Consider the following 14,772-nt stretch of genomic DNA (forward strand, 5'->3'; position numbering starts at 1 on the left):
CTCCATCTCTTGGTTTTCTCCATCACCCCCCCACCCATCGCCTCTCCTTTTCCCCATGAGACTGTGTGTGTGTGTCAACTATGGTGTATTCTAGTCTTTGCAATTTTTTTCCTGGTTTATGTGTCTGTGCATGCATGTGTTCTTAGCTGCAAGTGCAGTCTGAGTGTATTCCTGTGTGTGTGTGTGTGTCTGGCAGTGCGTGGGTAATGCGACAGGGCCATATTTCCCCTGGGCATGTGGCTCTGCAGGCTTTAGCCTCGCTCTCTCTAAGCAGTTTAGGAAAAACAATGACAGGCCTCTGTATGGACCGGTCTGGTTTGGCCTGCCCTGGAAGACGGGCTGTTGTCACTATGGTGCACACCCCCTCTGCTACGACGAGAGCAGGAGAAAGACATTGAAAATCAAGTCCCAATGTGGGTCTATAGTCAAATATTCCTTTAATTAATGCTGCTCAGGAAGTGGGTTTCACAAAACGTATCGACTGCCCTGAGCTGTTCTGACAAAAAAAAAAAAACACACGCTTCATACAGTATTTAAATAGAGTTAAAAAAGCTGAATAATCACAAACCAAACCTAAAGCTGCTGATTGATCAAACTGCTCATGGTCAGTCTACCATATGTACTCTCTAACGGCTTTTCTTGTTTCCTCAAATCACATTACACCGAGACATCTCCTCCTATTGTTTACTCTTAATATACTGTACATTCTTGCAGATTTATTTCATCTGTTTCACATTTAAACACCTCCAGCTGCTCAGAGGACGTGGTCCCTTCGCTGCACTGGAAGGCTTTTACTGTGAACCATCTGCAGGTGTGGAGTCTCTTTAAAAGCAGCTGTATTAGAGAATGGCCTGAACCCACAGTCAACACCTCATATAAAAAACACAGTGTAGCACCTTCTCACACCGCCCTGCACCCTCTCCTCCGTCTGTCATCTATTTTTCTGTAGAATATATCAATTACTCAGCTGTAGAGCAGATGTCACACTGTTACACACACATACACACACATACACATTCTGATTGATTGCATTGCTGCATAACCAATACCGAACTCCCAACCATAATGTAAATGAAGAGAAGAAACCCAGAGGTGTCAGAGGGTGTGTGTGTGTGTGTGTTTGTATGTGTCATATGAAGAGTGTTGTGTGGCAGGCTGTCATCCACTCGTTCATTACATTCCTTTCTCATCCCTCGCTCTCATCTTTATCCCTCTTCCTCCCGCTCTCCTCCCTCCTCTGGGCTATTTCCAGCAGTCCACTGCAGCGCTGCCAGTTCCTCCAGGGAACGACCGTGGCCTCCCTCCATCCATCCATCCCTCCCTCCTCTTCCTCTGTCCTTCCTTTCCATCCCTCACTCTGTCTACAAATCAATACGCCAGCAGTAGGACCCAAAGAACCTGAGGGAGAGTACACACACACACACACACGCACACACTGTCTTAGGTCAGTTGTGAGGACATTACATAGGCTCATATTCAATTTCTGGGCTCTTACCTGAACCACACCCATAACCACTGACCCTAACCTTGACCTCACTCTAACCTCGAACATGGACCTAAAGTCTGCACCAGTGCTGACCCGGCTTGTGTCCCCTGTTGGACAAGCAGACCCCGGTTAACTGGACTTAGGTTTGAAGCTTGATCACAAAAGTAGGCTATGAAGGATTCCCTTTTTTCTTTCACTTGTCGGTCACCCCTTTTCCTCCTCTGTTAAAGGGTCATATTTACTTTTCCCCCCTCCATTCACATTTTCTAATGCCTCATACAGTATGTGACATAGAACTAAGAAGGCATATCTCTCCTCTCCTCTCCTCTCCTCTCCTCTCCTCTTCTCTTCTGTGTTTAACATTGTCACATACTGTATGGAGGAATGAGCCTGACCTCTTCTGGCAGCGAGAGGAACTGCAGACAGTTAACGTTGAGACAGAACGGAGAGGTGGAGGACGAGGACAAGAGGAAGCGATAGAGTGAGACAGCAGAGAGAAAGAAGAAAAGGAGCGAGAGAGACAGAAAAAGGGAAAGAGAGAGAGAGGGAGGAGGAGCAGGGTTTTCTATCATAATGGGGTCAGCGGCTCCCAATGAGATCTGTTTCCTCACTTGAGAGGCAGACACACAAACACACACACACACACGTACAGACACTTGTGTTTTGTCGTCCCATTCATTATTCTGTTCATTTGCTCACCCATTTCTGCCGCATGTGTCACTGTGTGTGTGTGTGTGTGTGTGTGTATGTGTGTGTCGGCTGCGGCCTCTCTGGTGTGTGTAGGGCATTAATACCCTTTGCTTTTCTCTGGACAGGCTATAGCTTGGCCTCTAAAGCTGAGTGACAGACACCGTCAAACACACACACACACACACACAGTCATACACTCTCTCTCTCTCTCTCTCTCTCTCTCTCTCTCTCTCTCTCTCTCTCTCTCTCTCTCACCCGCACTCACACACACTCACACACCAGAGGGCTCAACAAAACATGCACAGCAAGATAAGGGCCATAGAATGACAAATAAGTATTTATCAACCCCAAACCACGTATAATCCCTCACATTTCTCTCCCCATCCACCATCCTCCCCTCCTCGTCTCTCTGTTCTCTTCATCCCCCTATCCCCTCCTCTTTTTTCATTCTCCCATCCGCTGCTCTTTTTTTTTGTCCTTTTTTTTTTCTTTCTGTAGTGGGGCCTATCTGCAAGAGAGAGCGATTAATCTGAGAAAGCTGCTTTTTACTGGTGGTGAAGAGAGTGTGTGTGTGTGTGTGTGTGTGTGGTGGTGGTGATGGTAGTGGGGGAGCGTTGATTGGGGAGATCTCACTGGGAATTTGGTGTGTGTATGTTGTGTGTGTCTGTAAGTGTATATGTGTGTGTGAAGAAGCAGGGATGATAGGAAATGATTTCAGAGGGAATTGGTGTGTGTGTGTGCGCGCGCAAGAGAGGTACAGTAGGGAACATTTCACTGGGAGAAAGTTGTACAGCGGAGGAGGAGGAGGAAAGCATCCTAGTGGAAATTTCTCTGACACACACACACAAACAGACATATGCACACACACTAACACATAACACAACTCCCAGAGAAATCTTTCCAATCATCTCCCCATCTAACACACACAGACACACACAGTATCTCCCCAGCTTTACATGTGATGCTAGCTAAGTTCCAAACCAGCAAATCCAGATTACTGAGTTCAGTTCCCCATTGCAGCTGATATGGAACAGTCACAGAGGACCAAGGGTGGAGGTGTGTGTGTGTGCGCGCGTGCAATTTTGTGTGCTTGTGTGTTAGTGAGAGAGAGACAGATCATGAGTGCTGAAGCAATGTGCATATTTCTGTTACAACACTCCCAACCTGCCAGTGCACCTCTAATGATATGTGTTTATGTTTCACGTGTTATTAAGCATTAAGTGTGCGTGTGTTCATGTGCAGTTTACTGTATACTTTGTATTAGTGCGTGCTTGGCCTCTGCGTTTGTGCACACAAAGCCGTCTGTGAAGCTCCATCTCTTCGCTCTCACCGCTGTTGTGAATTTTAATTTTGGAAAAAAGGTGTTTTTTTTTTTTGCATTGTGATTATGCATTGATGTGTAGTGCACCGATGCCTTTGGAGAGATGCGAGTGTAGGCGTCTCGGAGGTATGGAGACGGTCTCTGTAAAATATTAATCACAATATCAAAAGACACACAGATCTAAATAAACAAATCGAGGGGCTGGATTCCCACGTATAAGAAGTAAAACAGAACAAACACCATGTGATCTGTAATTATTTGGTTCTAACCAAAAGCAGCTTCTTCAGTGTTTGAGGACGTGGTGTATTTTTAGGTAGAAAGGTGTTATTTTGTTTGTCTGCGTCTGCCACTTTATGCTGTAGTGTGATCTGCCGTCTTGTTTTGTCTCTTCTTTTCCCTTCCCTTCTCCTCCTCCTCCTCTTTCTGTTCTTTCGTCAGACTATGTATAAAGCGAGGAGGCCTTGCTGTCTGTGCTGTGGGAGGCAGTTGTGTTTCTGTTCTCTTCTGTTCTATTATTGGGTGGGGGGGCAAGTGGAAAGCACTATGCTCACGTAGCCCATTATTTCTCTCATCATGTGTTCTCACTTTTTCTCTCTATCTCTCCCTCTCCCTCTCTCCTACCAGAACCACACACTGAGTCAGCACGCGCAGTGAGACCGAGGCCCGGCAGGATCTCTCGGCTCAGCCAGGGCCCCCGACCTGGTGCTGGCAGGGGACCCCCATCTCCACATCACAGCCAATCAAAGTGTCATTTGCTACTCACATGTAAAACTCTAACGATCGCGCCACTGGGCGCGGCTATTAGGAGCAGCGGGGGAAAGGAATATTAATGGGATATGCTATTAAATAAAGAAAGGAAAAAGTGGGTGAGAGAAACAGTAAGAGCTAGATGAAGGAAAGAGAAGAGTGAAAAAAGGTATTGTACGTGCAGTATTTTTTATTGTCCCTGCCAACCTCCCCCCCACCAGCTTCCATCTCCTCCCCTTTCCTCCCCTCCCACCCATCACTCCCCAGGTCATGCATTTTATTTTTTTTAACAAATAGAAAAGAAAAAAAGCAAGAAGCCACCCCTTGTTTTGAGATTTTTTAAAATAGATTGTAGAAAAAAGCTTCACTTTCTGGTCCCCTCAGTTGCTTATTGTATTCAACTTCATAGGTGCCAATTTCTTTGACTTATTTTTTTTCATTCTGTCATATGCGCTTATTTTCTTTATTTTCATTTTTTGTACCTTTCATTTCTCGCCGTAAGTAGGTACTTGTGCTGTGTTGTGATTGTTTGTTTGCCAGTCGTAATATTCCTAAGTTTCTTCCCTCAAAACTCTCCTTTTTATGATTATTGTTATATATTTTTTTTCCTTTTTGTAATTACTATGAAAAAAAGACATCAAACAAAATAAAGTGCAGAAAACCATACAGATGTTTCTTTTTTGGATTGGGTTTTCCAGTCTCTATGGGGCCTAATGGTTATTGTAAAAATGAGTATCATCGATTTCAGTGCGTCTGGTCAATGACTGCTTTTTAAATGTGAATTAACCAGATTGCAATAATCTAGTACAGACAAAAAGATAAAACAAATAAATAAATGACAAATAAACAACTCATGTGTGATGTGCATTTATTCAAAAGAAATGCATTTGTGAGTCTGGATGCATATTAAGTGATGTGTTGTTGGTCTCTTGACAATATTCACATGCAATATTCTTATAGTATGATGTAAATTATAGTGAATGATGAAATACCACACATGCTGATGATGTGATGAGCAGCCATATGATGTTTATTGATATGGTACAAAGCTTTAAATTAACAAAAATATACAGAATTAAAAAAAAAAAAAATTCTTGTAAAATAAGTATGCTCATCACATCAAATGTATTTCCTGTTACCCACTAATCAAAGCTATTTTTTGTGTGACAGCAACAGCTCAGAACATAGACGTTACAAATTCTCATAGACTTCTAATGGATCAAATAGATGTATATTCAGGTGTGTAAAAGGCAGTCAGTAGCTTCCAATTATTTTGAGTACGGTAGTATAAATGTGAATGGACAATGGCTAAACACTATCTTGATATTACTTAGTTACTTGTTGAAGCAAATTGTTTTAGGCAAAACACATCACATTGGAAGCATAGCACCAGCCACCTGATGAATAGGAAAACTCATGAATCACACAGGTGATTGTGTCAGATCTGGTATGAAGAAGCCATGAGACTCAACAATATGGTCCTGCGTCAAAACTACAAGATGCAGATGAAGATATTCAATCTGCAGAGAAGAGTGTTTTCATTTTACAGTAGCTTCAGATACACAGAACAGTAACACTTACAGCAGGAGCCAGACCATAAACCACTGTCAAGAGCACCTGACTGTTGTTTTAGACAGACCAGAAGTACCACAGGCCTATACTTGTCGATGTGTCTACTCAAAACAAGAAAACAGTATACAGTTCATGTGTCTTCATCAGATAGATGCATATGAAGGTCTGAAGATAAGGGGTTAGGTTAGGGACTACAGTAAAAGGTTGTGCCAGAATCCCAGAATCCCACAACATGCACAGCCTTTTACTTAGGTAAAATCTGAAATATAAGGGTTAGGGTTAGGACCTGAATCAAAGGCTGAGAGGGCTCAGCACATCAGCATGTTTCAGAGCTGAACTCTTGATATTGGATGCTGTTTGATTTTGGAGCAATGTTTTACTGTGTTGCCGTGAAAGCCAACCAATCAATCATCCAATAGTTAGACATTTTTGTGAGCTTAACTTCCTGTGAATTTTAGGACTCACTGACAGACAGACCTGAAGGTGTATTTTTTGCAGTGTGCAACCTTCTGTTTCAGCGGCATCCATGTGCAGCTCAGTTTCTGCAGCTGCTGAGACCCTCCCTGGCAGAAGGCTGATAGGTGGGTACCCATTTCCCAAAACCACCCATCTGAACAACTGCAGCATTACAAGAGGGAACTGTTAAACCATAACCACAACACAACATCTGACTGTTGCTTGTGTGGTGAAATGGCAAAACTCACATATGCTACAGTAAGTCCTGTGTATAAATCAGCTGCTTCAAGGGTTTCTACTGAGAACTCTGCATCTGTTGACATTCTGCATGGATGGCCCTTTAACCTTATGGCCTTTAGGGCCATATAATACTCTATACTCTACTCTACTCATAAGTTGTAAACAACTATGTGAAGTCATGCATTTCATTTTATAGAACTGGATCTCACAGTATACATTTAAAAAAAAAAAAAAAACGTTTGGCTATGTGTCAAATTTAATTCAGTGTCTTGACAAGTTACCACCTGGTGGTATGGGGCACTTGAACGCACCAGTTAAGATGACAACTGTTTAAAATGTATTAAAAATAATTTATTGTGCACACACATTTGCACACAGCAGCGGACACTGGGTTTTTAACACCACTTCCACTTTTTCTCCCGTGTTAAAGATGCAGACGGTCCGTGCACCTGACGTGATAGTTCAACTGGACGCAGAAGTGAAAAGTTTGTTTTTGCAAAATCTGTGTGCACCATAGCACCAACAAAACAGTCTCGCGCTGACCTGTGTAAGGACACGTGCAAGTTGTTCGTGCACGTTATGAAGCGTGACAGTCGATCACACGAGTTTATTGCACGTTTAAACCCTGTGAAATAGGTCTGTGTGTCAGCGCAGCTCCGTCTGTGTATTTCCGGGAGGCGCGTCGCTGCTCCGGTACTAGCATCAGTCGGTTCAGCCTCCCTCTCCTCCTCTGCTCTGCCTCAACAACCCGCCACCGGAGACCGGGACTCAAACAAAACAACCAAGCAGCCATTAACCGTGACAGACCTATAATTGATGTGTCATAGCTGAAAGCCAAAGCGGGGGGCAGCAGGGCTGGCAGCGGGCAGGAATTATGGCGGCGTCACTTCTCTCCGAGACCGACATCAGGCACCGGTCCATGGCGGAGGAGGATCCGAACGGGAATGAGCACGGGGCGGCTGCACGCAGCGCGGCGCCTCGCTGGGGACCGCAGCACGCCGGGGCTCGACAGCTGGCGAGGCTTTACTCTCCCGGTGAGGTCCCGTTTACTGTCGTTGTGTCAGACAGGGATGTTTTGCTGTTAGATGTCACGCGCTCTGTCGGTAACGGGGGAGGCTGTGCATCAGCCGAGAGGCCTAACATCCACAGTGCGACATCAGTGCTGATGATGAGAGCAGGGACGGTGGAGATGGGTGATGATGTAGTAAAACTCCTGTGTACCAACAGCTAACACCGAGGCTGCACGCTAATGTCATTAATGAGCACTTAACTGTCAAACCTGTGCTGTGTTGTAGCTGTCACAGCAGCAGGCTGCGCGCTGCTTTTTAACATGCTGTGAATTATTGCATTAAAGTGCGTGGAGGCCTGTTGTCTACAGCCCACAGTGGACAACAGTTTGTGTCTGCAGCTGAGTGAAAAGCTTGTGTCTTCTAACTGTCAGGCCGTGTACACACACACACCATCCAACACCAGGAAGCAAAACAAAGCTGTAAACACAGGCCACAATACTATTTCAAGTAGGCATCTAGAAGTTATTTGTACCCAATGGGCCTAGAGCCCTACAGGTGGACAGAGTGCACCTGTCCTAAGACAACCTGTCAGTGCCACTGCTTCTGAGTTATGGCAATGTCATAACATGACTCAATGTGGTGAGGAACTGACTGGGCAAATAAAGAAACTAGATTTTAACTTTGCAAAGACGGGGGAGGGTGTAAGAGCACCAGGAGCATGAGTTGAGAGGTTCATATGACGATTTATAGAGGGTGCAGTGGGTGTTTTCTGATCATTCACATTTAGCTACAAACCCACATCTCTGTGACCCTCTCATGACCTATATTTAAGGGCATTGACCGTGCACTGCAACATACGTGTGTCGGCTGGGGTGTTTTGTTTCATGATGAGCCCGGCCCTGTGTTCCTCGCCTTAGTTCTTGTCATTTATATTCTGACGTGTAGACACAACATGCCCTAACAAATGGATATCTATCTGTTTTCCACATCCAAGTACAGTTATCCTTTTGTTGCACAGCGGTGATCCAGGTTTTAAAACACATTGTTATTGATTTGTAATGTGGGGAAGAGTGTTGTATGTGAGCCTTTCACTGACTTCATTCAAAGACCAGGTTACTTGAACTTCTCTGGAGGGAGCTTGTGAACGAGAACAAACTGTCTGATGCCCTCAGGGTTATTTTTGACCTGGACATGGAGACAAAATATTTTTGTAATAAAGTCTGTGTGAAAGTTGGAGCTTCTAATGTGAGTGCGCATTTCCCATTCAAGTAGGTTCAAATGCTGCCAGGTTGCATTATTGGAAGTGAAGTGTTGAGTCAATTTGGCTGACCTGCACAAGGCATCTAAACTCAGTGTTATGCCAACTGTTGTATCAATTTAGATTTTTTTCAATGCATTTCACATGCTTTCCATTTTTATAAATGTGCAATAAAGTGAATGTACAGTAAAACTACTGGAATACCCCACCACTGGATAATAGCTTAGATATTTAAGGTCAAGTTCAATAAGGGCCACATATGCCCCAAGCATGAAATATCTTGCAATCAGATACATGAGGTAAAGACTCCCATACTCCCAGAGGATTGATTGGTATGTTTTCTAGATGCTAGTGAAGTTGTTGCCTTTAGCCTGGATCGGCGTATGGTCCTAGGACAAAATCAATGTCTGTCACACAGTCTACAGCAGTAATCCTCAGTTCCAGTCCTTGGGGTCCAGAGTATTGCTGGTTTTCGTCTTTACCGCTAGTTTAAATTCATCTGGTGTCCCGGTCTAAATAAGTCTCTGATTAGACGTGTAGAATGAAAACTGCCTGGTAGAATAAAAAATAAGCAGCAGCCTGGACCCCGGGGACTAGATTTTAGGACCACTGGAGCACAGGGCTACAAACACACTTTCTTAAAATGACAGTGGTTGTTATTGTGGAGAGAACTGCCTGCCTCCATCACACAACAGTGTTGTTTCTGTGTTATGACCCTAAAGCCATGTAGTACTGAGCATTGTGAATAAAAAAAAAAATCCTAATCAGATTAGTGTAGGCCTATAGTATTTTGTGTTCATCTTAGTAATTATGTTTTTGTCAATGGTATACTATCTTGATACCAACATTATCAAGTTCATAAAAACAATAACAACACTCTCTACAGTTCAAACTTACTTAAGTGTTATTATAAGCCCCATCTCTTTAATCAAATGTGTTAGTGTAAATAAACAGCCAATTCAAGCAAACATGCTGCTTGTTTATAACTCATGCTGATAAAGTTGAATCATTTCTACTGTGTGTCCTGCAATTTGATATCAAATGACAGGGCGTTTTCTGATCCTTGATAGTAAAAGAGAAGGTTAGCAACAAGAAAAATTGAGGCGTTTTATCACTGGTGGTGATGCATCGATTTTGGCATGGTGATGGAGAACACATTGTGCCTCGGACCTTAGCAAAGAAAACCTGTCTGAGCAGTTGTGCATCAAGCTGGACTGTGCCACATTTTAGCTTGACCATCTGCCCTGCTTCTCACTTCACTGAGCATTTTAATTGCCTCTGGTCGAGCCGTGTTGGCCACTTGTTAACATTTCTTAAAATAGGGACGATGATCAGTGAAAAGAAAGGTCTGCACCACCATAACTGTGTTATTGTTCAGTTCATATGAGGGAATGACGTGTGTCACCAGGTTGGCACTTGAATGCGAAGCCCTCGCAGCTCGCAGCGCCCTGAGTGTTTCCATGTTCACAAGCCGCTGACCCTGGCACTGAACGCACCACGACTCGACCCAGTGAGCCGAGAAGGATCTTCTGACCTGAGTGTTGACCGAAGGCTTCTTTTAAAAACTTGATTTTCGTTTATAACCTCTGTTAGTGTGCCGCCTGTCACAGAACAAGCCTTTCACTCCGGTGGAAGCTGGTCCGACTGGTTCTGTGTGAGTAACAGAGTCACCTTCGCCATTAATGGAATTGGATCTACGCTATTATTGAGTGCCATTACATTAGTGAGATAACCATCTCCACTCAGGCATTTGTAAACAGACAAGCACGCATACCTGGAGGTGCATGTACGCACACACACACGTACATGCACGGTTGATTATTCAGCCTAATTAAAGCTGGGTGCAAGCTGATGATGTTGGACCAGAAACAACAGGTTTTGTGTTTGTTTGGAGGTGTGTTTTCATTTATTCGTAGATCACAACATTAATTAATCAGCATTAGCACTGGCAGGATTACATATATAAACATTTTAAAGGCCGTAGTTTAAGTACTGGCTGATTAAATTGGCAGCAGTGTACAATTATAGCCCAAGTTATAGATGAAACTCTGGCAACAACTAGTTATGTGTCATACAGCTATATGCAGGATTTGAATGCATTAAAAAACAATAGTGGTATGACATGCATCGTTTGCAGTGACTTGGATTTTTTTTTTTTTTTGGAAAGTCCAGAAAACACTGTTGCTTAAAGAGAAACTACAGCCAAAAGTTATTTTGTATTGTAATATATTATCATGATGTATTGACATGGCAGATGGAATAAAGTAACACTGTGGATAAAAGGATGAAGGGTGAGAGTGAGGAGAGTAAATCAACAGTGCTGCTTCATTACAGTATGTCTAAAAAATAAAAACGCCACAGCATTTCAATTCATCAGATCAAAATTTTTAAATGGTTGCTTGCTATAGTTGTTAGAGTTTATTAGGCAAACATATGATGCACTTAATGAGACAGATGCTGACGTGAACCTGGGTTGTGTTGATTTGCGAGTCTGTTGTTGTTGAATGTTGTGCTGTTTGATGGTTAAGAGGATCACACATGCATTTGGGGTCCTGACACTTTATCCCCTGTCACTTAGTGGCCACGGAGCTTATAGTTAGCAGACTGACACTGGGTAAAAATAGCCCAGACAAGGCCGTGATAGAGGCAGGCAGCGCTCTGACGCTGCAACACAGACGCTGCTGCCCAACTCCAAACTGGTACGTTACACAATAATACTCAGCACTGAAGTTTCCATGCGGTCATTGACCCTGACGTGTTGGTGAAGCCTCGTTCATGACTGTTCTTCTAACGCCAGTGAGAGGCAGGGAAATACAGCAGTTAGTACAGTATTTCTGTTAAGTTTACATTGTCACAGTCATAGGTTGACTTTCAAGGACAAATTTAAATTCTTATGTCTTTCTGGTTGTCAAACAACATTTATTGTGCAAAACAAAACAAACAAAAAATAACTTTAAAAAATACAATAAAACATATTTTTAAGAACAATATAAAGCTAATTTTGTTCTGAATGTGGCTCTACATACAGTAAAAATAACATTTATCTGCCAGAGTTGGACTGGTTTGTATAAATGCAACTGAAAAACTTCCACAGCAGTTGTTTGCAGCCTTCAGTGACTTAGATGTTAGTCAGACAGGTATGGAAATTTATTCTAGTGGCACAGTAGTTTTATTTTGTTTTCTTGTTTTTTTTTCTTGTGTCTTTCTAAGTTTTTTGGGGGGGCTTTTTACGCTTTTAATTGATAGGACAGTCTGACAGACAGACAGGGAATGGGGAGACAGAGAGGGAGGAATGACAATGACGACGCTCCCGTACAGTTTTAGTTTTACATGAATTCTAACTTTTGGTTTACATAAATCTCTAAAATTAGAAATACAAATTGACACTAATAACTCAAGGAGTATTTCCTTTCCATCATTTGAGTTTTTGATGATGCTCCTTTACAACTCGTATATAAATAACAGTTTATTTTCAGTGTTTTGCTTTTGTTCAAGTGTCACAGAAGTGCAGCCGTGCTAGTGAGGGACAAAGCCGGCTGTCAACCACGATACAGTCAGATGTCATGTCGGATAAACTTTATTTTTCAGTGCACTATGAAAACACGTATCCTGGCTTTAATGCTAGAAAAAGAACACGTCTGACTTTGTGTCTTTCACCAGGTAAATCTCCAAATTACTTATAAGCTTTCCCTCATCTTCGCCAAAGGGCGCAGCAGGCTGCAAGTGGAAGATATGCTCAGCAACGCTAACAATGCTGCAGAGCCATTTTCTGAAAACTTAAAAGCAGAAATGTTTCCCACATGCTGACAAGTGTCTGTTAAAGAAAAATAAACAGCTGAAACTTCAAAATGGCAAAGTGTGCTTAGTTGTTTGGGTCCGGTTCAGTGCTAGTATGAGGTAAATCTAAATAGCAGTTTGGCTTGTTAGACTTTGGAGAAGTTAGATGAGGCGTTGGCAATGCTCCATAGAGCTAAACATGGGCTCATTACAGCAAAGCTGGGATGGACAAACAGCTGGATACGTCTCCTTCCCCCTCTGTTTCTGCGTCTCTCCATTTCTCTCACAGATTCTCTATTCATCCCCTCGTCTCTCCTCAGTCCTCCCATATGTCTGAAGTGTCACGGTCCGCTGACTGCCTCTCCTCTCTCTCCTCTTCCTCTCCTCTCTTCTCATGTAATCTCACATCCTTTCCCTTCTGCTCTCTACATTTTGTAAGATATCAAACTCTAATTATACCATCATCAACATGTATGTTTGTGTGCATGCGTCTGAATGTGTAGCTATCTTTTGACATCTGTGTGTGTTTGTGTGTGTGTGTGTAATGTGGGGGTTTTAGGGTAGATGTTGTATGTTTGTGTGTGTGTGATCTTGAGTTACCCTGGTGGATCTGTTGTCAGGGCCTGTAAGCGATCTTCAGCCTCTCTCAGCTCATCCGAGGACTCGCATGTCGACCTGCTCCCATTAAACACACACACACACACACACACACACACACACACACACACACACACACACACACACACACACACACACACACACACACACACACACACACACACACACACACACACACACACAAACATACACATTCCCTACAAAAAAAATCTGATTTGTTTGGTTACACTGAAGCAACTTTTTGCTGCCTGAGTTATGCGGGAGAGACTTTGTCAGTTAGTGCTTTCTTTTATGGGAATGGCCAAACTCGTGTCGAAATCGTCCATAAAAATCCTGTATTTGAGTCTATTATCAGCATCGTAGCTGTACAGTAAGTTGAGTAGATACACGACGGATCCAGCCGGCACAGGCAGGTTATCACTCCTCAGCTGACAGTGGTTTTATCTGAGCGGTGCAAAACAGAGCAGTTATCATTGTAGGGGAGGGTGTGATTCACTGTCAGTGTGTTGTACTGGGATTAGGGATGGGCATTTCAAGCAACAGCACTATTCAATAATCACCAGGAACTATTTGATCATTCTTAAATATATATATACAAATATTTGTACGCACCTTGCAGAGTTTGCACTGCGCCTCAGTTTCATTTGTTTTTATTTGACAGAGTTCCACACAGAACTTTCTGATAGCTGTATTGTCTTTCCATGTTTCTCCTTCTTCTGTGACAGGGAACACATTTTTCCAGACAAGATGATAGTCTCATAAACTATTAGATTTTTTTATTGAATGACTATTCTGAATATTTGAAAATCATTGCCCATCCCTAACTTGGATGAAGAATATTTTCTTACATGAATTAAAACCTTGTCTACATCTTCAAAAAAACATAGATGCATCCAGTCTGTCAGTTAGTCAGTCTGAGTTTTGTAGCACTGAGGCATCGTTTTTAATTTTCTTTCTGCTGGAGTTAGAGCTGCCAAAAGCTTTTTACCCGTGGGCTGTGGCCTTGATACCGTAGCAACAGAAGCAGGGCGAGGTCATTAAGGTAGGTCGACGCTAAAAGTGTGGACACAGGTAGCAAAGCAGAAAGTCTGAGTCTGTGCTGTACTTAGTCTGTGGATGAATGAACGTGGCTCTGTGTTGCTCTTTAAAGGGATAGTTCAACATTTTGACAAAATGGCCCATTGCCATAATCCCTATAGTTTTAGGAGTAGGTTTGTTACCTTCAATTGTCGGTGCAAGCTATTTTTAGAACGGCGGAGCAGAGCCGCGAGCTGCTCAGAGCTACACTACGGAGGCTCATGGGACTTCTTGGTTTTTCTCATCAAACTCACCAAATACACAACTCCAAAACGCTCTGGTGGACAAGTTGTGACCTGCACATTCACCACGCTATGAGATAACAATGGAACGTCGAGGGCAGTTTTTCGGCAAGCAGTCTGCATTTGCAGAACAGTGTTTTCTTTAAGCTGGACTTGAGATAAGAGACATAGTGGTGGTTCATATTTCCACTGTGTGTGTAACATGGTGTATGACTCAATTTGCAACATTTTTTTTTTTTTGGAGGAGGTGTCTGCATTTCTTACTACTTCATTAAATA

At 42.9% G+C, this 14,772-nt stretch overlaps 2 protein-coding genes across 2 annotated transcripts in view; both read left to right on the top strand.

Annotated features, from left to right (window-relative positions):
* The window catches only part of znf423 (zinc finger protein 423), a 143,368-nt gene extending 138,422 nt beyond the window's left edge, over nucleotides 1–4,946 (top strand). The window contains exon 21 of the mRNA XM_083972863.1: nucleotides 4,122–4,946. Within this exon, the coding sequence (XP_083828989.1) occupies nucleotides 4,122–4,151 (30 nt within the window). The 3' untranslated portion in view covers nucleotides 4,152–4,946. The remainder of the gene's footprint in view (nucleotides 1–4,121) is intronic.
* Nucleotides 4,947–7,386: 2,440 nt separating this feature from the next.
* The window catches only part of LOC310987144 (plasmanylethanolamine desaturase 1), a gene marked incomplete at its 5' end in the record, with an annotated part of 32,372 nt that continues 24,986 nt past the window's right edge, over nucleotides 7,387–14,772 (top strand). The window contains one exon of the mRNA XM_083973324.1: nucleotides 7,387–7,546. Coding sequence (XP_083829450.1) covers nucleotides 7,387–7,546 — 160 coding nt within the window. The remainder of the gene's footprint in view (nucleotides 7,547–14,772) is intronic.

The sequence above is a fragment of the Trachurus trachurus genome, assembly GCF_905171665.1.
Source record: "Trachurus trachurus genome assembly, chromosome: 6".
In the NCBI taxonomy this organism is placed as follows: domain Eukaryota; kingdom Metazoa; phylum Chordata; class Actinopteri; order Carangiformes; family Carangidae; genus Trachurus; species Trachurus trachurus.